The 22,171-nt window shown below is 34.5% G+C and overlaps 2 protein-coding genes across 3 annotated transcripts in view; one reads left to right on the top strand and one right to left on the bottom strand.

The window, feature by feature from the left end:
- The window catches only part of LOC150102273 (signal recognition particle 14 kDa protein-like), an 84,495-nt gene extending 78,469 nt beyond the window's left edge, over window positions 1-6,026 (top strand). For both annotated transcript variants that reach the window (XM_090399548.1, XM_090399547.1), the window contains exon 5: window positions 5,809-6,026. In XM_090399548.1, the coding sequence (XP_090255674.1) occupies window positions 5,809-5,895 (87 nt within the window). In that variant the 3' untranslated portion in view covers window positions 5,896-6,026. The remainder of the gene's footprint in view (window positions 1-5,808) is intronic.
- LOC150102272 (Golgi resident protein GCP60) overlaps window positions 1-22,171 on the bottom strand; it is a 189,116-nt gene that overhangs the window by 6,452 nt on the left and 160,493 nt on the right. Inside the window, exon 7 of the mRNA XM_090399544.1 lies at window positions 10,591-10,875. Within this exon, the coding sequence (XP_090255670.1) occupies window positions 10,591-10,875 (285 nt within the window). The remainder of the gene's footprint in view (window positions 1-10,590; window positions 10,876-22,171) is intronic.

The following is a 22,171-nucleotide window of genomic DNA, read 5'->3' as shown; positions in this document are numbered from 1 at the left end:
CTTTTTCACCCGAACAGGTGTAACAGTAATACAGAGAGAGAGAGAGAGAGAAAGAGATTGTGATGGCTTGAATGTCATTTACATAATTATATTATAGACTTCTGAGATTTAGTCTGCTAGCACTGCAGCTCATGCATTCCATCTGAGTCTCAGGACATCTACAGACTTCTTTTTGTCTGTTAATTTTGTGACATATTACATATCAGGATATCACACTATAAGCAATTATATTTTGATTTTTGATTGTTTCATATATATATATATATATATATATATATATATATATATATATTTGTTCCTTACACTTTGTGACAAAACAGGAAAAATGGTTATGAGAATATGCACGATTTACAGATAACACAGTCCAACACAATTTTTGCTGACTTCTATGTGAGACTTGTTTTTTACTAATTTGGGTGTGCTGATTTCAAATATCAAACCCATTTTTCTCCTCTATGGCATTTTCTTTTTGCTAATTTGTAAGTTTTTGTTAGTTTTTAGGAGGCAGCACTATTTAGAGGATCAAAAAAATCGATTTTTTAATGTTATTTTCTGAAAGTATGTACTTTTAAAAATCTGTTCCTAACTTTTTATCAAGAAATTCGAAAAATTCCCCGAAGATATAGCCTATTATTCAAAGCGGTGCGCAGATCAGAATTGGAGTGCTCACCGCTCTCGCTTGTTAGTAAACGAATAAATGCGTAAAAACCTGTAACGGCACGTACTGGCGCTTTGAATGCGAGAGACACCGATAATTAGATACATAACTACTTAACAATATTCATTAAAAATTACAAGAATACTTATAAAAAAAAAAATAATTTTACTTACACATGAGTTTCAGGGAATAAATTTTTGTTTGTAGCAATTTCTGCTGTGTGTTCTGTTTTGGCAATCCCTTTGAATACTCCAACAGTAGTCGGCCGTCATGTGAGAATTCCATCTTCCTTGGTACCAATCTTCCATAGTTTTTAAGTCTTGATGAAATCTTTCGCCTTGTTCATCGCTTACAGCACCTAAATTCTCTGGAAATCTATCAAGATGACTGTATAGGAAATGAAGTTTTATGCTCATGTTGCAACCTAGGCGCTGGAAATTTTCAAGCATTGTTTCCACTAGATCTTTGTAATTGCGCGCTTTTTTGTTTCCAAGAAAATTATTCGCAACCATTGTAAATGAAGTCCAGGCCTCTTTCTCAATTTCGTTCATAGAGTTAATGAAATTTGGGTATCTCATTAAAGTTCTAATTTGCGGTCCATCAAATACACCGGCTTTAATTTTTTCATAACTAAGTTGTGGAAATTTTTCACATATGTATTGGAAACAGTCACCTTGTAAATCTAAAGCTTTAACATACTGCTTCATAAGACCTAGTTTGATGTGTAGAGGTGGAAAAATGATTTTTTTCTCTGTCGATTAAAGGTTGATTTATAACATTCTGTTCTCCAACATTTAAGGATATTCTAAGAGGCCAATGTTTCTGACTCCAGTGTTGGTTTCTAGCTCGACTATCCCATAAGCATAGAAAACACGGAAACTTTGTATATCCTCTTTGAAAGCCAAGTAAAAAGTTCGCCATTTTAAGATCCACACAGATGATCCAGTTATGGTCTGTATATTTTAATAACTTCAGAACCTTTTTAATGTCCTCATATGTTTTCTTTAAGTAGAGTGAATAGCTAATAGGAATTGAGCCATATACATTCCCATCATGTAGTAAGACACACTTAAGACTTCTGCTTGAACTGTCGATAAATAAACGCCACTCATTTGGATGATATCGTACAACACTCATTTCAGTTAGTAAACCTGACACATTGTTACAGTAAACAAACCCACACTCGTGTTTAAAATATTGTACAAGATTACTTTCCCTGCTACGATAAAAAGTTATCTTCGTATCTTGCTCCAGTAAGTTTTTTTCATTTAATCTTGAAGCTAACAATTCCGATGATTTCTTTGATAGGTCCAAATCTCTTACTAAGTCATTCAATTCTGCTTGAGTAAAACGTTGCGGTCCAGAACTAGAAATTAAATTTTCATTGTCTAAATCAACATCCGGGTCTTGCTCCTCAAGAACATCTGACATATCCCGATCATGCTCGTTTTCAAGTAAAGGAAGTTCTTTATAAATTGGCACGGCTATTTGATTGGAATGCGCAACTGGCCAAATTGCTGAGTCGAGATTTGGATACATAATTTTTTTCTTATTCTTCTTATTATAACCAGAAGTCTGAACTAAACAAAAATAGCAATCATCTACGTGATTTTTTGGTTCATGCCAAAAGCTAATTTTTGGCGTTTTTCCCTTGCTCCACTGTTGTAAATTTTCTACACATGACTTACACACTTTATTTGGAGCCCATGACTTGTCCTGATCTGCAATTTTTATGTCAAAGTATGCAAAGTACACTTTCTTAACGAAATCAGTGATATTTGTCCTTTGACTGGGAACAGTAAAGCTGCCACAAATGTGGCAGAAGGAATCTACACTATTGACACAATTTCGAGTAGTAGACATGATGTATTTTCTTCACTGCCGACTAACATGCAATTAACAAGACAAAAAAAACCAGAGACTTTATTGAAACGTTATAAGCTCATCATACTTTCACGATCGATTAACAATTGACTGATTTTGATCGTTCTTTGTCTGCTATGACGCATATAGCATTCATTTGTTTTAGGCAGTTGTCATCACCTACTTTTCATCACTTAAATGTATTAGATCAGTTATCGGCCTCTCTCGCATTCAAAGCGCCAGTACGTGCCGTTGCAGGTTCTTACGCATTTATTCGTTTACTAACAAGCAAGAGCGGTGAGCGCGCTCCGATTCTGATCTGCGCACCGCTTTGAATAATAGGCTATATCTTCGGGAATTTTTCGAATGTCTTGATTAAAAGTTAGGAACAGATTTTTAAAAGTACATACTTTTAGAAAATAACATTAAAAAATCGATTTTTTTGATCCTCTAAATAGTACTGCCTCCTAAAAACTAACAAAAACTTACAAATTAGCAAAAAGAAAATGCCATAGAGGAAAAACCTGACGTGATAGAGAAAAATGGGTTTGATATTTGAAATCAGAGCACCCAAATTAGTAAAAAACAAGTGTCAGATCATAATCAGCAGGAAAAAATTTTTTTTTTGTTGGCCAGCGTAATATATACTAGTGGTGAGAAGTAGATAGCGCTGTGTGTTGATGGTAATAGTATGCCCTCCATGATGAATGACTTAGAGATGTTGTGTAATAATAATAAAACACAAGGAAATAAGTAAATATTTATTTATTTAAAGCCATATATTTCAGCCTGAATATCACAGGCCATCATCAGTGGCAATGATAGTCAATTACAAGGTAGAACACAGTCCTGTGTTATGTTATACATAAAACAATGCAAAGGTATAACTGAGGAAACATTGTATTATTAGTTATTCATTGACTATATTAAAAAACCCTTTAATGATATGTAATTAGAATAAGACTCGCCCGTATCTTAGATAGGGAAAGACAGTTACTCCAATTTAAATTTGGATGGTAATATAAGGCCTCAGTGCTTTCTTTAAACAAATGTTCAAATTTATAGCGACAAGATGAAATGTGTTTCTGACCATAGAATACTGTGGTCCACATCTATTCTATGCTGTGCCAAGCCAGATTTCTCATTACTAATGTAAGATTGGTGTTCTTGTATTCTCTTTTCCACTGAGTGTCCAGTTTGTCCGAAGTAAGAACATTGACAGTCACAAGGAACTTGGTAGAACTTTCCAGGAAGAGTCAGAGGAGAGCAATTTATCTTTGAAAGATGGAAACCATGGCGATAATTTGTTAATAGGAAGAAAAATAGTGACTTTGGTTTGTTGAGTGAATAGCATGCCCACACTCCAACCAACAGGTAATGGGTTTGAGTCCCGCTGTAGGCATGGGTGTTTGTAAAAACCTGTATAGCTCCTTGAGTTTATAAAGCTTGTTTTTCTTTTTTTGAAAAAAAAAAAAAAAATCTGGAATTGATTCCGAGATGCCAGTAGAGTATGGGATTGGGGCTCGACATACTGTTTCCTTGTAACATGAGCTAGGATTATAGGACTTAAAAGGATGTTACTGTGTAGTCCTTTCTGAGATGCCACTGAGTTCATAGTTTAATGTTTCTTGCTGTAATTGTCGAGCATAGAACATATAGTGTGAGTATGCTGTACTAAAGTTTTGATAATTCCAGTCTTCTGTAAGGGACAGTGAGCAGATTGCTGCTGAATGTAACATCCAGTGAAAGTAGGCTTTTGATAAATGGAAGTAATTAATTCGCCTGATGATGAGCAGAGTAGAAGAATATTTATCAACAATAATTTGTTCTTTTTCTATTTCCATAGTAAATTTAATTTGTGGATGTAGATTAAATAAAAAAGTAGGTAACGTTTCTTCATTATTGGGTCAGATTGCAAAAATGTTATCTATATAACAAACTCAAAATGAATAAGGATATATGGATAAGAAAAGGATGTCTTCTAAATGTTCTAAATAAAAGATTGCAAGAGAGAGAGAGTGGACTTCCTATGGCAGTTTCTTCAACATGACTGTAAAACTTATTTTAACAAATAAAATATCCAGAGTAAATAACAAAGTTGAATAATTTCACTATATCCCTATACACTATATCTGAAAGTAGATGTAGTGTATCCTCTAGATCAGTGGGTTGGAGAGAAATATTTTTCACTAGCTAAAAAATCTAGGCTTGTGTTCAAATGAAACCTGATGGTTTCCTTCAGCTTTGTGAAGTTCGTAATAATTTTGAGATTGTGGCATTTTTTGAGAAAGGATTTTGTTGCGTGAAGCTTATCTTGTAACACAGACAATTTTTCAGATTTACCAGTCCTTGGTTAATTTCTTCCCTCTGAAGGATTTGTAATTGTTGTTTGAGAGATACTTGTGCCATGAGGTTTCTTTAATTCACACAAAAACACAAGGAAATAAGTAAATAATATTTATGTTATATCACTGTTTATGTTCTGGCTTCACTGGTTTTTCCATCTTGCAGAGAGTCTTCCTCTCTTTCCATTTGGTCTATATTTATCCACCACTTTTGTTAGTTGATATCTTTCCATCATAAATAGATGCTCTTTCCATTTCTCTCCATATTCTTGAACTTTTCATTCACATTGTAAATATCTAGGTCTCTTCTGATGTCTTCCTTTTTTATATGGTCCAATTTTGGGCATCCTTTAATTACTCTTAAAAATATCATTTCTGCAGCTTGTATTTTACTTTCATCTTTCATTTTAACAGTCCATGTTTCTGATCCATATAATAGTGGCCATTACTTTATAAAATTTTAGTTATGTTTTTCATCTTTTTTCCAGTGTCTCCTTTTAATTGTTCCACAGATTTTCTGAAATTTCTTTATTTTTTCATGTGTGTGTGCGCCAGCAAAGGTTGGTCGATTGGTAGAACCTCTGCTACTAATGGCTCAGTTAAGTAAGTTTGAGCGCGGTTAGTAGTTGGAAGGAGGCCAATCGTTCGATGCTGTTGGCACACTCTCCCTCGATGAGTCTTTGGACTCCCTGGAGGTGTCAAATAATAATAATAATAATAATAATATATATATATATATATATCCTTATCTTTTAGATTATGCGGCCTAAACTTCATAATCATGATTTTTGAAGGTCATCTTCATTGTTTTGTAATGTAACAAATACAATGTATAAAGCATTGAATTGATAAGAGTTCTTCTCGTTAACCAAATATCTTGTTGTTTATGGTTTACTGATGAAAATATCACTAAAATCATTAATAAGAAAAAATGTCTTTCAGCTCAGTTCTCAGAAGAAGATGATTGCTATCATTATTAGCATGATGATAATAAGATTTCTTGTTAAGGGCTATTTCCAGAACGCTTGAAACTCATTCTCTGAACCTTAGAGTGTGGTGGTGGTTTTTTAATATAAAACACTTTAGTAACCTAACCTTGAAATGAAACTAGTTTACTGTCTCAGAATGAAAATTCTGAATTCCCCCTCCTTTTTTTTTCTGTATTAATTATGAAGTTGATATAATAAATACATTTCAGAGCTACAGTGTAATACGTTCTTTTAGCAAGAATACTGATATTAGTGAGCATATATGTATATATATATATATATATATATATATATAGAGAGAGAGAGAGAGAGAGAAATTTTTCATGCTTAGTGTCAAAAGGAAGATTATAAAGGTTTTTCTTCTGAAAATAAAAATAAATAAATAAAATAACATAAAAACAGCAACATTTTTACCACATACCAGCCAGCAATTTGTTGCTAGTAACTATCATACTGAGTAAATATAACTGTATTACAGCAATCTAAAAAAACACGAAAAACTGCAAAGGTTGACTTCTACACAGGCATAGGCTATACTTATACAAAAATCTGAATAAATGGCTAAGTGCTGCTGATTTCATTTGTAGTTACCATTAACAGTTATGAAGAAAGGCATTGAGATAGCAAATAATGCACACTTTTGGTATGAATGGTGTATATCAACATGACAGGAATATATATATATATATATATATATATATATATATATATATATTTTTTTTTTTTTTTTTTTTTCTTTAATAGAACTACATGAACTACTGAAAACCTCTAGTATACTATACTATTAGGAAAGGTAGAATCATGCCCTCATTTAGAGTTCTGAGCTAGAAATTTCAGACCTCTGATAAGTAACCAGTTATTAAACAATATGCTATGAACAACTGAAGTTCATTCTCATCTAATTAATAAATGATCCCTAAGACATGAATTCAATCTCTTTCAGGTTAATTCTGATTTTTTAAAAATTTTCATTGTATTTTAATTTGTAAGTCATTGTGAATGACATTTCTCAAGTACATCATGTTCAGAATTTCACTTAAAAACAGTAATTTCTTAGTCATTGCACTGTTTTTATTCATTATTTTAAACTTCCAAGATATATAATTCCATAATATTGTAAGCATGAAATATAGATAACAATTAAGCCATTTTCAACCTCTACACATCTCCCCCTCCCACCAAAAAAATAAATAAAAAAAGATAAAACGATATAAGATATTGGGAGTTATTTTAAAAATATAGCATTCAACATTTGGATCAGAACAAAGCAAGAGCATTTAATCATCATCAAATTCCTGCCATGTACGCTCAAGGGGTGTACAGGATATGATAGTACTACATGAAAAAAAATTACATCATTACTAACTTCCTAACAACAATTTTCCTCCAAATCAGTCTGTTACTTGTCAAGACTCCAACCTTATCATATCTTATATTTCTATGTGTAAGGCACTTTGTACCGTATCAATCCACCTATATCTTGGTCTTCCTCTGGATCGTTTTGCTGCCAACCTGGCAGAGAACATTTGTTTTGCTAATCTTTCCATACCTATTCTGTTTAAGTGACCATACCACCTGAGATTAGCTCTGCTAATGCATTCCTGGATGCTGACAATGTCAAGTTCTTTCCTAATATCCTCGTTTTTAATATGATATTGTCATTCATGCCATCTGTTCACCTCAATAATCTTTCTCAGAACTCTCATATCTGCGGTCTATAGTCTTCGGTCAAGTGTTTTACTTCTGACCCAGCTCTCAGATCCATAAGTTAAAACTGGTTTGAATACTGTCTTGTATACAGCTAATTTAGTGTTATGACTAATTTCTCTCTTATTCCATATGAATTTATTCAATTGACTTCCCACCATACCAGCTTTGCTGATTCTGTTGTCTATTTCTATATTTAATTTACCATCTTCAGTAAAAATTGTGCCTAAATAGCTGAAATGTTTTACTTGTTCCACAGGTTCTCCATTCACAACACAGTTGACATTTTCAATGATTCTGCCTATTTTCATTGTCTTTGTCTTTTTATTGCTGACCTTCATACCATATCTATTACAACAGCTATTCCATTTAGTCAGAGAATCTTGCAGACTTGTAGCAGATTTATTGATAAGTATAACATCATCTGCATAAAGCAAAGAGCTGACATTAACATCTCCAATTTTGATATCATGTTTAATACCACTTTCCTTCATAATGTGATCCATATAGATAATGAATAACAGAGGGGATAATGTACATCCTTGTCTCACACCAGATTTAACATTAAACCATCTTCCTGTACTTCCTTCAATTCTAACTGCTGACTTACAACTCAAATAAAGACTAAGTATTGCTTGATATAATGCCCCATTGACACCATATAACTGTAGCATATTGAATAGCTTCTCTCTTGGCACCTTGTCATATGCCTTTTACAAACCAACAAAACTTAAATACAGATCTCTGTTATGTTCCCATGCTTTCTCGACTATTTGTCGTAAAGTGAAGATCCGATCCTGACAGCCTCTATTTGGCCTGAATCCAGCTTGTCCTTCACCAAGCTTTTCTTCCACAATTCTTCTTAATCGTTTCTCAAATATACTTGCATAGATCTTGCCAGGAACACTCAGTAGGGAAATACCTCTGTAATTCTCACATTCAGTTTTAGTTCCCTTTTTATATATGGGTACTATGAGAGCTCTACTCTAATCATCGGGAATTCGCCCCTCTGTCCAGGCTTTCTGAACTATGCAGTGCAGCCACTGTAAGACTCTTATACCACCATACTTCACATTTCTGGTCGAATATCATCTACTCCTGCTGCCTTTCCACATTTCAAGCCATTGATGGCTTTTTTCTACTTCAGGAATGGATATGTATTCTTGACTGCATGCCTGGTCAGTGTTTTTTACCACCACTGCTTGTTTCATTTAGCAGTTTTTCAAAGTAATTACTTCAAGGATATCTTTTTCTCCCATTTTCATGTCACCTTTATCATCTCTAACCCCTTTTACAGTACTCTTTCCTCCATTCCTAAGCTTCTTCAACAACCTCCAGAATATTTTGCCACCTTCTTGATATTTATTTTCTATATTCTTGCCAAAATCCTCCCATGACTTTTGTTTAGCTAGTTTTACACAGTGTTTAGCATTCTTGCATTTGTCTCTGTATTCTCTAAGAGCACAAGCTGACTTATTTGACAGGAACTTTTGATATGCTATCTTCTCTTCCTTCACTGCCTCTTTAACTTCCTGTGTCCACCAGGGAGTTCTGATTTTTTTATCCTTGCAGACAACTTCACCACATGCCTCTATAGCTGAATCAATCAATGTTTTCTTCATAGTTTGCCACTGAATCTCTTAGGTTTCATTCCTGTTCTCAAACTCTTTAATTTTTTCTCCAATAATCTTTGTGTATTTTAGTCTACAGTTCACATCTGAGAGCTGCTCAACTTTTATTCGCTTTAAAACTTTCTTACATGTTATTCTTTTCAATATGAAATTCAATTTTATCCTGCTCAAGACTAAATAGTGATCACTTCCAATTTCAAATCCTCTGTACACTCTGGTGTCCAGCACCAGGGAGAAAACATCACTATCAACAATAACATAGTCAATGAGACTTTCCTTATTCCTAGCCTCTTCTCTCCATGTGAATTTGTGCACATTTTTATGTTGGAACATAGTGTTAGTAATAACCAGTCCATGAACAGAAATCCAACAGATATTTGCCATTATTATTAGCTTTGCTCTTTTCTCCAAATTTTCCCAAAATATTTTTGTATGTCTCACAATCATTTCCTACTCTGCTATTTAGATCCCCAACAAGGACCAACTTTTCCTTTTTCATTGTGTCAGTTGCTTTTTCTAAAGCTTCAAAAAAATTCCTGCACTTCTACCTTAGTAGACCCTTCTGTGGGACCATAGGCACAAATAAGTCTCATTGTCCAGTTCCCCATTCTCATATTTGCCCAAATTACTCTACTTGAGACTGACTGCCATTCAAGAAGATTAGCCTCGTATTTTGTGTTGAATACTATGGCTACTTCTTCTTTTCCTTGATTGTCATTGCCTGAATATAACATTTTGTATTCATTGCTCAGAAAGATCTCACCAGTTTTGGTCTTTTTTGTTTCAGTCACCCTGATTATGTCAATCTGGTACTTTCCTCAACTAGTTCCATTTCTTTGCCATTCAGGCTTCTTATGTTGATAGTACTGATCTTTAACTCTGGTGATGTTGAGTTGGGGTTTGTTTCCAGATTTGTTCCAGTAGCTGACTTTTTGCTGTTCACCCTGGTTCCCTGGCGAAAACAACGGGGGGCTGGTTTAACTGGGCAACGCCCCAGCCGGCATGAAATTTTGTCATGTTTTACCATCATTTTTTATTTTGGTTTAACCAATAGGAATACAATTTGGTCGGCTAAATCCCAAATTGCCAGCCCATTCTCGTTCGTTCAGTATCCAAGTAGATACCCGACAGGGTGCACCACGAGAAGGTGAGGATTGGACATTAGGTCAGAAGCCCTGGTCGGTTCTCCGCATTCCTTTAAAGGCTATGTGGAGGTCTCCTCTCAGTTATACAGCTTTGACCCTTAAGCACCCCTCCCCACCTCAATGAGCATTTAATCATTGAGTTTATTGCAGGTGTATTAACTTATGCACAAACTCAATTTCCAAATGCAGATAATTCTGGGCTGAATTTTGAAAGAAAAAGAAATAAAATCAAATAAAAGATAAATAACATACCTTCTTCTTCCTCCTCTTCATCCTCACTTTCACTGATGTGTACTGATACTTGGGTGCCTGGATTCTTGGTCCATTCAAAGTACACACCAAAACCTATATCATAACTATCTGTTGCAAATTCCCAAAATAAACAAAACCCATCTTCATGTGTGGGAACTCTAACTGTCACTGTCTCACCATGTCCAACTTTTATGATTCCATCACCACCTTGTTTCCTGATAGAGTCTTTGAATTCTTTAATATCTTTACATGTCCACATGGATGCTGCTGCTATTGGAGGCATATCTGTTAAAAAAGAATGGAGTAATAAATATTTATAGATTAAATAATTTATAGATTTTAATTTATAGATTAAATTTATGCAAATTTAATCTATAAATTAAAGATGGCAAGAAATTATATTCTTGATTTAATCCTTTATCCAAGTGTAAGTAAACAATGTTTGCACTTGCACGTGAAATATCTTCATGACTGGGGTACTTGTATATAGAGAAAATAATTTCACATCAATTGCCTTAGTATCCCATAATGAAAAGCACATACCCTTTCAGATGCATATAATGCTATGCATTATGGGAAGGGCAACTACCCAGACCAGTTTCTACCTTTATTGAGGTCTCATCAGTAGGAGTCAGACCTAGAAGAGATACCATGGTTGATGTAATACAGTAGTCATATACACTGGTGTCCAAAACCTAAGGATAAATACTATTTTTGAAGATTCAGACAGACCCACAAATTCAAAATCACAAACAATGCAAATTCAGACAAATAAGCTTGTGGCAGTTTGTATAACTAATGATTTTGAGTGTAAAGCGGCTACACATTCAAATCAGACATAAAGTGGTCATATGGTAGCACTCAACAGGATATAAAAGGCAATGATGTGAAACCATTAGCCTTTCATTACAAGTAGCCCAATGAAAGATACTTTGTGCTCAAACATTGTTTGTTTACTTGGATAAAGGATTAAACCAAGAATATAATTTCTTAGCATCTTTAGATCTAATTTAAGTCAAATTCTCAATCTCCATTACACCATAAGCATTTCAACAATGATTTAGTTATAACATCACATGTCTTAAGTAGTGAAGATAAACTGTAAGACACAAAGCATTATATAATGTAAATCCAGATTTATTATTTTCTGTTCTATATTATGCTCAAATTATTGAAACATACAATAATATAATATCATATCATATAACAAAAGATTAAAGGACCTCCTAGATGGGTCTTTGACTGCATGGGATCTTAGGATAATAATAATTATAAACAATCATAAAATGAGATATGTGCATGTCATAGTAGCATCCATGTAAGGTAACACTTACATGGACAAGAATAATTTTGATATGCCTAATTTTGTCATTAAAAGTCAAATGAAAACTGAAATAACTCCAATTTTAATCTTGATCACCTTCTGGTATGCACACTCATGGGGGCAAGTGCCATGATAATAAGAAAGTAACAAAATTAAAGTTTCAGCAAGACTAGTTCTAACAACTAGAAAAGTCTTCCTATGGATCTTTTCCTTACCACTGTGGCTCAACCCCCCCCCCCTCCACACACACACACACACCTCAACCACCAAAATATTTTGCTTCCCATTCTGTTTAAGTCTCCCTAAAGATGGTAATCTTAGATTAGTTCAACTATTTGTTTTCTTAAATGTTGGTCAAAAAGTTAAAATTTGGTCTTAGCAACTGCATTTTGGTCTAAATCAAGATTGTTTATTATTAATGTTTTTCTTCTGCTTTTATGAGCTTTTTCTTTCATGCATAACTCTTTCCTGAAACATTTATTCAGCAAGAAAATTCCACTATAGTTGCTGAATCAGTTTCTCTTCTTATAAATTTGGTATGACAAGACCTCTAATCCAATCATCAATCACAGATCTTTTGTATCATGGTGGACAGCTGCCTTTTCTAAAAGTGAGTGGAAGTATTGATAAATACCTCCACTCACTCACTAACTTCAAATCTTATCCATAGTTTTGCTGATGACAGCACATTCCTCTTTTTCATTTGGCAAACCCTGCAGTGCTCAAACTTCAACATCTTCTATAATCAATGCCTAAAACATAATCTTGGTTGGAATAAGAATAATTTACTCAGGAGGGGAAGAGCAACATCAAGCAGGTGTTGGAATAATAGTGAATAAACGAGTGGCAGGATGTGTGGAAGGCTACTGGCAAATCTCAGACAGAGTTTTAGTGGTAAAGTTGAAAGCAAAACCAAGAAATATTCCACTTATCCAGATATATTTACTTACTTGTGATTATGAGGATGAGAAGGTAGAGAGAGTTTATGGCGATATAGAACAGGGCTTGAAATGTAAAGAAACAAAAGATATAATTATAATACAAGGTGATATGAATGCAAAAATCAGAAGAGGAAGGGAGGAAGATATTGTTGGGATATTTGGATTGGGAGTGAGAAATGAAAGGAGGAGATATGTTGTTGGATTTCTGTAGAAAGCATGATTTAGCAATTATAAACACTTGGTTTAAGAAACATCCAAGAAGATTGTACACATGGAAAGCCCCAGGGGAGGATATAAATAGTAGAAGAAATCAGATCGATTATATTTTGATAAACAAAAGATATAGAAACATTATAAAAGATGTGACAACATATCCAGGAGCAGACTGTGATATCACATATTGTTGTCAACTAAGATAAGGATTAATCTAAAAAAGGTAACTACAGGGAAATGGAACAAATCATGGAACATGGAGCGGCTGAAGATACCAAGTACGGCGAATGAATTCTCAAAGAAAGTAGAGGAAGAAATGAATGAGAGAAATATACAAGAAAATGATGATGCAAGTGAAAAATGGAAGATTCTGAAGGAAAGCATAATTACTGCTACAGAATTTCATTTAGCTAAAAAAGAGGAAGGAAGGAGAGAAAAGAAAGAAACCATGGATGACGGAAAATATTTTGAGGAAAATAACACAAAGAAGAACGTTAGTTAATAGTAAAACAGAGGAGAAAAAAAAGCAGTATAAAGACTTGAGTAGGGAGATACAAAGAGAGATAAGAAGGAAAAAGGAAGAGTGGTTAGATGAAATAAGTAAAGATACAACAGCAAAGGCAGAAAGATGCTAAGGACTGAAGCAATCAAGAATGAAAGAGGTGAAATTCTGATAGAAAAAGAGAAGATATTACAGAGATGGGAAGAATATGTAAGTAAACTTTACGAAGACAGGGAAAGAGGAGAAAATCAAAGGAAAGAACATAGTGGGCAGAGACTGTGCATCATGAGGGAGGAATTGAATCTAGCAATTCAAAAGATGAAAGAAGGAAAATCTCCTGGAATAGATGGTATACAGATAGAACTTATAAGGAATATAGGTGAAAAAGGTATGGAAGTGTTATGGCAAATTATTAACGGAATTTATGAAGGACAAGAATTACCAGAGCAGTTTAGGAGATCAATTTTTATTCCCATTCCAAAAAAGACAGGAGTTTTAAACTGTAACAATTTTAGAACGATAAGTCTTATAACTCACACAGCAAAAATTCTGGTGCAAATAATTTTAGAGAGAATTAGGAATAAAATAGAAAAAGAAATGAACGAGGAACGGTTTGGATTCAGAACCAACAGAGGAACTAGAGAGGCTATAACTTGTCTAAGAATTACTGGGGAGAAAACACTAAACCATGGTGGAAAGTTGTTTTTGGGATTTCTAGATTTTGAAAAGGCATTTGATACAGTGAAACATGAAAGGCTTTTTGACATTCTAGAAAATACTGATATTGACTCTTATGATTTGGAAATTTTAAAGAGATTATATTGGTCACAAATAGCGTCAGTGTGTGTAAATGGAGAGGAAACAGGAGAATATCCTGTGGAGAGAGGAGTCAGACAAGGATGCAAGTTATCACCATTATTGTTTAACTTTTATAGTGAACAAATGTTTAGAGAGGCACTTGAGGATGTAGAAGAAGGAATAAAAATAAACGGAAGAATCATTAATAACTTAAGATATGCGGATGATGTAGTAGTAATGGCAGAAAGTGAAAATGGGTTACAACAAATTATTCAAAGAATTGAAAACTCTTGTAAAGAGTATGGACTAAGAATTAACAGAAAAAAAGACCAAGATAATGATAATGGTTAGAAAAATAGGAGATAATGTAAAAATAAGATGTGGAGGAAAGATTTCAATATTTAGGTAGCTGGATCTCAGAGAAAGGAACTTCAGAGTTGGACATTAGAAATAAATAGGCAAAGCTAAATCGGCATTTATGGAAATGAAGAGAATTTTAATAAACAAGAACACTAAAATAGGTGTTAGAATTGGAATAGTTAAAGCAACAGTTTGAAGTATTGCAAGTTATGGAAGTGAGTCATGGACACTAAGAAAGAGAGATATGGAAAGAATTAATGCATTGGAAATGTGGTGTTATAGAGAGATGGAAAAGATTAGCTATACAGAAAGAATATCAAATCAAGAAGTTTTAAGACGAGTTGGGGTGGAAAGAACACTGTTAAAGAATATTATGCAAAGAAAGACTAGATTTGCAGGACATCTTCTGAGAGGTTCTTCGGGACACCTGACAAGAACTATATTACAAGGGAAAGTTGAGGGGAAGAGAAGACGTGGAAGACCAACTAGAGAGTGGTTTAATGACATCGTGGAATGGACTGGTTTAAGAATGATGGAAGCGACAGACAGAGAGAAATGGAGAAGAGCTGCTCATCTGCTGCAACCCTCTTGCTAGAGGATGCTACCAGACGACGACAAAAACATAATCTAGCCATTCACTTTAATAAATAACCAGGTTTTAACTTGTACTAGATGTTTTTATTATTATTACTAAAACTAAATATTTCTCCAAGATGTTTTGCTATATGGTTTACAGCATTTTCAAGAAGCTATTTAATACAAGCAAAAAAAAATAAAAAAATAAAACGGTTCCCAACAGTAATTATTTTTATAAATTGAAAAAAGACTAAAACGATAGTTTAATCACATGTATCATTAAAAATATTATGCACAGTCTCTATATTGTTGTGTACATTCTATGTGACTGCTGGCATAGGAGAGGTCTTGAGTATTACACATATTAATTAATGACCTTCAAATGTCATGAAGTATCAGTCCTTGGTTTCTATTTAGCATGCTTTTTGAGTGAATGACTTCAGAAGCCTCCTTGGACAATCTGTCCAAGTTATTCTCTTCTAAGTAAAGCATGGAGGAGGAGGTTTGACAATTTACTGTGTGATGATTTTACAGTTGCTGATGTTATGGAAATGCATATCAACATTGAGGTAGGTGAACAGTAGGTGTTCAGCATATTAAAAAAATGAACATGAACACAATAGTGGGACTGGATGGCACATCTGCCCGTGTGCTACGTGAATATGCAAGAGAATTGGCATCGACTCTGATGAAGTTGTTCAATCTAAGTCTCATAGATAGTATACCACTGCATAAAGATGGCTCCGAGACAGAGGTAGCAAACTACAGACCAATTAATATATCGGGAGTGATTGTTAACGTATTTAGAAAAGTTGGTGAAAGATAAAATACAACAGTGGGTGGATAGGGATGTGATACTGTATAGTGGGCAGCATGACTTTGTAAGTGATTTATTCACATTTTATAATAAATGTGACAGTAGAAATGGATAAAAATATTGGCTATACCATGATACTGCTCATGGTATAGCCAAATTTTTTAACAAGGTATTTAACAGAATACCATGTCGTATTCTGTTAAATACCTTGTTAAACTATTACAAAAACAGGAGAGGATGGGAATGGATATAGGCTAGTAGCATGGTAGGGTGATGGCTGACAAACAGACACCAGAGAGTAGTATATGGTGGAGTGCAGTCTAGGAGAATGATGGTGACTAGTGAAGTACCTCGGGTTTTGGTATTAGGGCCACTATGACACAGGGAAAGATTAAAGAGTGGATATTCAGTTGTTTGCTGATGATTATTATTATGGGCAACTCCAAAGGTTAGACTCATCAAGGGAGGCCCTAAACATCATGTCAAGAACAACTATTCAACATCCACACAGTATCTATCATACTTTGCCTTGAACTCATTCACCCACAGCAGACTCTGGCAGCTTATTCCACTCATTCACCACTCTCCAAGTAAAAAACTTAGTTCTAACACCCTTGCTAACCACACGCTTGCCCAGTTTCCATGGATGGCCCCTAGTCCTCCCACCACCAGTCCTGTTCTGAAATTATTCAAATAGGAGAGCAATAGTTGATTAAAGGTGATGTAGATATCCTGCAGGATGATTTAAATAAATTGGCATTGTGGGCAAAGGATAGTGATTGTCAATTTAAAGTTGCGAAATGTAAGATAATGCACTTCGGGTTGAAAAGGTTGCATATGGTGTATCGTATTGATGGTATTAGTTTGCAAGAAATTGATGAGGTTAGGGACTTTGGGATAAATGTGGACAAAGAGTTGAAGTTCAGAGGGCATATTGCAAAAGATGATAAAATAGATCAACGAATTACTTGGATGTTGAAAAACAAGCTAACTAATAAAGATAAGGAAATTATTATCCCTCTTTATAAGGCTATGATTCGCCACATTTTGACTACTGCACACAGAGTTGGTCAACTGGGTTTCTTGGGGACCAGGAGGTGGTCGAAAGGATTCAGAGACGAGTGACCAAGATGGTGATAGGTCTGTGGAATACTCTCTATGAGGATAGGTTGAAGGTTTGTGGGTTTAGTTAATAGATGGAAAAGTGAGGACATGATAGAATCTTTTAAGATATTAAAGGTGTTTCATAAAATTGATGGAAGTGAATTTTTTCAATATATGACAAGTAGAGGACTGGAAATCCTGCTGTAGAGACCAAACATGGAACTTTTTCAAGCCACTTCAGGTCTCCAATAAGTGGGGATGGTGATCTCACACCAGACAATGAAATTCATCTCTCATCTAACGATAATCACAAGCATCTATGCCCATGGCTGGATTCGAACCTGCAGCCTGTTGGATGGAGAGCAGGTATGCTAACCACTCAGCCTGGTAGCTAAGGAATCTTTTACATGATTTCTCCTATTTTTTTCTTTTCATGGACATTTTTTTTTTTTTTTTTTTTTTTTTTGGTGGGGGTTCTTATGAAAAACCATGGACTTATTATTTTCTTTTATCACTGCAAACACTTTAACCTGGCTGATCTAATCAATATTTTCTTCTTATTTTGCCACTGTATTGCTGAAGTTTGGTAGATGTTTTCAAACTGCTTCAATTTTTCCCTGCAGTAAGATTTATATCTTTGAGTCTATAATGCATGTGAATTTTTTTTTGACTTTGATGCTTGGTGATAACTTACTTCCTATTTCAAATCTCCTCTATACTTTACAATAACTTGAACCATCTAGAAGACATCACTTATCAACAACAGTATATAAAGTTTTTCTTATTTGCAATGTAATCTCTCTAGATCCTAATATGAAATTTCATAAATCCACACCGCCAGAGAAGGATTATTGTTATCATTAAAACAAATATAATGAGATGATATTACAAGAAAGGAAGAACTTCAACAAAATTTAAATCCTAAGACTCAAAATATAGCAAAACACACTTGGCAACTATGACATTGCAACAATGAAAACACACTACCAAATATACCTGATATTACAACGCTATTTATAATTATCAAATTCTGATATACATTATCTACCAATAATTGTCTGGACACTTTAGCAATTTACAACTCATACCAGCAGGTGAATCTTAATATCGGGTATGTCCACCTTTGGCTTTGATCATCTCATGCATCCTTTGAGGGAGGCTTTCCACCAATGTGTGGCAGACATCAGGTGGAATTTGTCTCCATTCCTCCATCAAAGAAGAACTGAATTCAGCGACAGATCGAGGAAGTGCTGCTCTAAACCTCAATCACCACTCCAATTCATCTCACAGGTGTTCGATGGGTTTGAGTCAGGACTCTGCACAGGCCAGGGCAGTCAATTAACACCCATCTCTTCACACCATTCTATAACAGATGCATCTTTGTGGCATGGGGAATTGTCGTCTTGATAGTAACATGGGTCCTTTCCATAAAAACTCCACAGCTCAGGCAGCACCTGATTATCCAGAATATCAAGGTAGGGAGCTGCCTTCATGGAAGCACAAACAACGACCAGACCAGTGGTCCCACTCCAAACCAGCTGAATGCACTCTGCACCATTACTCCTCCATCACCGAACTTTACTGTGGGTACAACACACTGTGGTAACAAGTATTCACCAGCTGCCTCTACACCCACACCTTGCCATCAGACTGGAAACAGATGAACTTTGATTCATCGCTCTAAGGTACCATTTTTCACTGGTCAATTGTCAAATTCACATGCTCTTTTGCACCAGGCCAGACGAGCTGCCTTGTTCGTTCTTGTGATGTTTGGGTTTTGTGCAGCTGCTCTTTCATGGAAACCGAGTAAATGGAGTTCTTTTCATACAGTATTAGCACTCATCATGATGTTACTGGTGCTCTGGAACTCGTCATGAATGGTCTGTGCCGGTTTTTGCATGGCAGCCTTTTAACACCCTCCTGTCCCTATCAGTCATTTTCAGCAGCTGCCCTGGGTGTTTTCCTGCACTAGTGATGCCAGAACATCTCCATTTGTTGATCACATCACCGATCGTTGATTTTGGATGCTCCAGTTAATCAGCAATGGTACATATGGACATAACAATGTGACAGCCCATGATGACACCCTCTCTCGAAGTCGCTGAGTTCACGTCATGTTGCCATACCACCTGTATTCAACTGCTACAATGAAGTACTGCTTCCTACTATTTGCACACCAGTTTTTGATGTTATTATCAAACCTGGAATGTTCCATAACTTCAAATAACAGGTGTCCTGACAATTATTGGTAGATAGTGTATACTCTCAAGAGGTGTACAAAATAAATGATAGTTTACATTATTACTAGTTTCCTATCAATTTTCTTAAAAATGAATCTGTTATTCATAAGGAATCCAATATCACGAGATCTTATATTCAAGTCTTCTAGAACAATACTAACTACTTATCAGTAGTATACTTAGATCACACACACTTTCGTTGTCTTTACCTACCAATGAACACCTGTGCTAACGTTTTCCATTCTGTTTAAATGAACATATCACCTTAGATTAAGATCCACTCACACATTCTTGAGGACTAACAATAAAGTTCCTCTCTATTATCTTCATTTTCAACATGATTCTGTAATTAATGTCATCTGTTCATTACTCTAAGTTTCCTCAAAATTCTGTTAGAACCAATATATTCTAACACTCATAAGTTAAAATCAGTTTAAACATGTCTTGTATACTGCCAATTAATTTGCTATCTTAACTTCAAAATGTTCCTAAATAGCTAAAATTTTAATTGCTTCATTTTATATGTTCTAGGCTCTCCATTCAGGATGCAATTGATGTTTCCAATGTTCAGTTTGTCTTTTCATTGCTGATTTTCATACAACATTTATTACAGCAGTTATTCAAATTTAGTTAGGAACTTGTACTAGATTTATTTAAGAGTATAACATCATCTGCATAAAGGTAGAGAGTTCAGTTAAATATCTCGAGTTCTGATCAGGCCTGATACCACTTTCTTTCATATGATCCATATAGATGATGAATAAAAGGGAAGATAGAGTACAACATTGTTTCACCTGATTTTGCATCCTGTATCCCCATCATTTTGAACTGTTCACTTACAACTCAAATATAGACTATGTATTGCTTGATGTAATGTCCCATTTACACCATATGTTTTGAACAGTTTTTCTCTTTGCACCTAGCCACACACCATATGCCTTTTACAGATCTACAAAACGTAGATATACAGATCGTTGTTTATATATTCCCATGATTTTTCAACTATTTATCATAAAGTAAAAACTTTTATCCTAATAACCTCTATTTGATCCAAACCCAGATTATTCTTCTGTGGAAGTTTCTCTTCCACAGAAGAATAATCTTGGTTAATTAAAAATGGAATTAACAGCTTGGTTAATTAAAAATGGAATAAAAGATGTATAAAAATATTATGTTGATAAAATTATATTTGATGAGCACATTTTCATCAGCTTCTTCTAAACACCACTTATACATTCTGCTGTCATCTCATTCCATGCATTTACATTCTTTGTACAACGCAAGATGTTGTTCCTTCTGAAAGTCTAAAGGTTTTCTTACTCTCAGTAGCAGCAACAGCCTGAGAAAAAGTATTTCTTAAATAACACCCTGGTTCGTGGGTTGTGGAAGCGAGGTGGTATTTGATGAACACATTAATGGGATTGCCATCATAAATCTAAGTGGTCATAAGTTGAGAACTGAGAGCTCTGAATTGAGGACTGAATATATAATTAAAGAAATCAAACGACTAGAAGCTGAGTTAATTATGTTTAAACCGAGATTCTCTAATTACTCTTTAATATAGTTGAGTATTGGATTATACAGAGCAATACATCACGTCTACATTTAAGTTGTAAATCAACAGTTATAATTGAAGAAAGTTTGATGAAAAATCAGATATGAGACAAGGGTGCACACTACCACCATTATTCATCATCTCTAGATCACATTATGAAAGAATGTGACATTAAACCTAACATCAGAATTGGAGACATCAAACTTAGCTTTTGTTTTATGCAGATGATATACTCCTAAACAAATCCAGTGCAAGTGTTCAGGTTTCTTTAACTAAATCAAATAACAGCTGTAATAAATTTGGTATGAAATAAAAAGCAATAAAAAGACCAAAACTGAAAATGGGCAGGAACATAGAAACTTCAACTGCATTCTCAATGCAGAACCTACACAACAAATAAACTATTCCTGTGATTTCAGTCCAATTTTCCATATTTAATTTATATATAACAGAAAATAGAATAAGCAAATCAGTCTAATTTACAGATCTAACAGTTAGGTTAGGAATAAAGCAGTTCGAAGACTAGAGACACTACAGATATAAGAGTTCCAAAAAAAAAAAATTGGGAGCAAAAAAATTACAATAGAATAATATTAAAAATGAAGATATTAAGAAGAAGGAACATGACACTGTTAAGAGAGCTAATCTAAGGTGGTATGGTTACTTAAACAGATGGAAGGTAAGGTTAGTAGAAGAGATATTTGATGTCAAGATGGCAGGAAAAAGACCCTGAGGAAGACCTTCTGGGTAGAATGATGTAATTGGAAGTTGTTGTAGAAGACAAACGTAAGACATGACAATGTTGGAGTGGTGACAAATGATAGACTATGTGGAAGGAAACCATTGATTAAGTTTACATTATTACTAATTTATCATGTAGTACTCTCATACATATACCGGTTAATGAATTAGAAACCTTTATGCAGTTGTAAGTAAACATCACTAACACAGTGTATATGCAAAATACTTTGTCACGTGTGTTACCACATTTCTAGGTTAAGAATGCTACTGTTCAGTAAGAATCAATAGTGTTGATCATAATAATAATAAAAAAAAAAAAAAAAAAAATGTTTTGAAGTTCAATACAGGATTTATTGTCAGTGCCCATCTGGATGGAAACAATTTTGAAAAATAGCAGGGCTGACTGATTT

This window comes from Typopeltis vanoorti, chromosome 10 (genome assembly GCF_054136105.1).
Source record: "Typopeltis vanoorti isolate ZY-2024b chromosome 10, IOZ_Tvanoo_1.0, whole genome shotgun sequence".
Lineage (NCBI taxonomy): Eukaryota > Metazoa > Arthropoda > Arachnida > Uropygi > Thelyphonidae > Typopeltis > Typopeltis vanoorti.
This window is presented reverse-complemented; position numbering and strand designations above follow the sequence as displayed.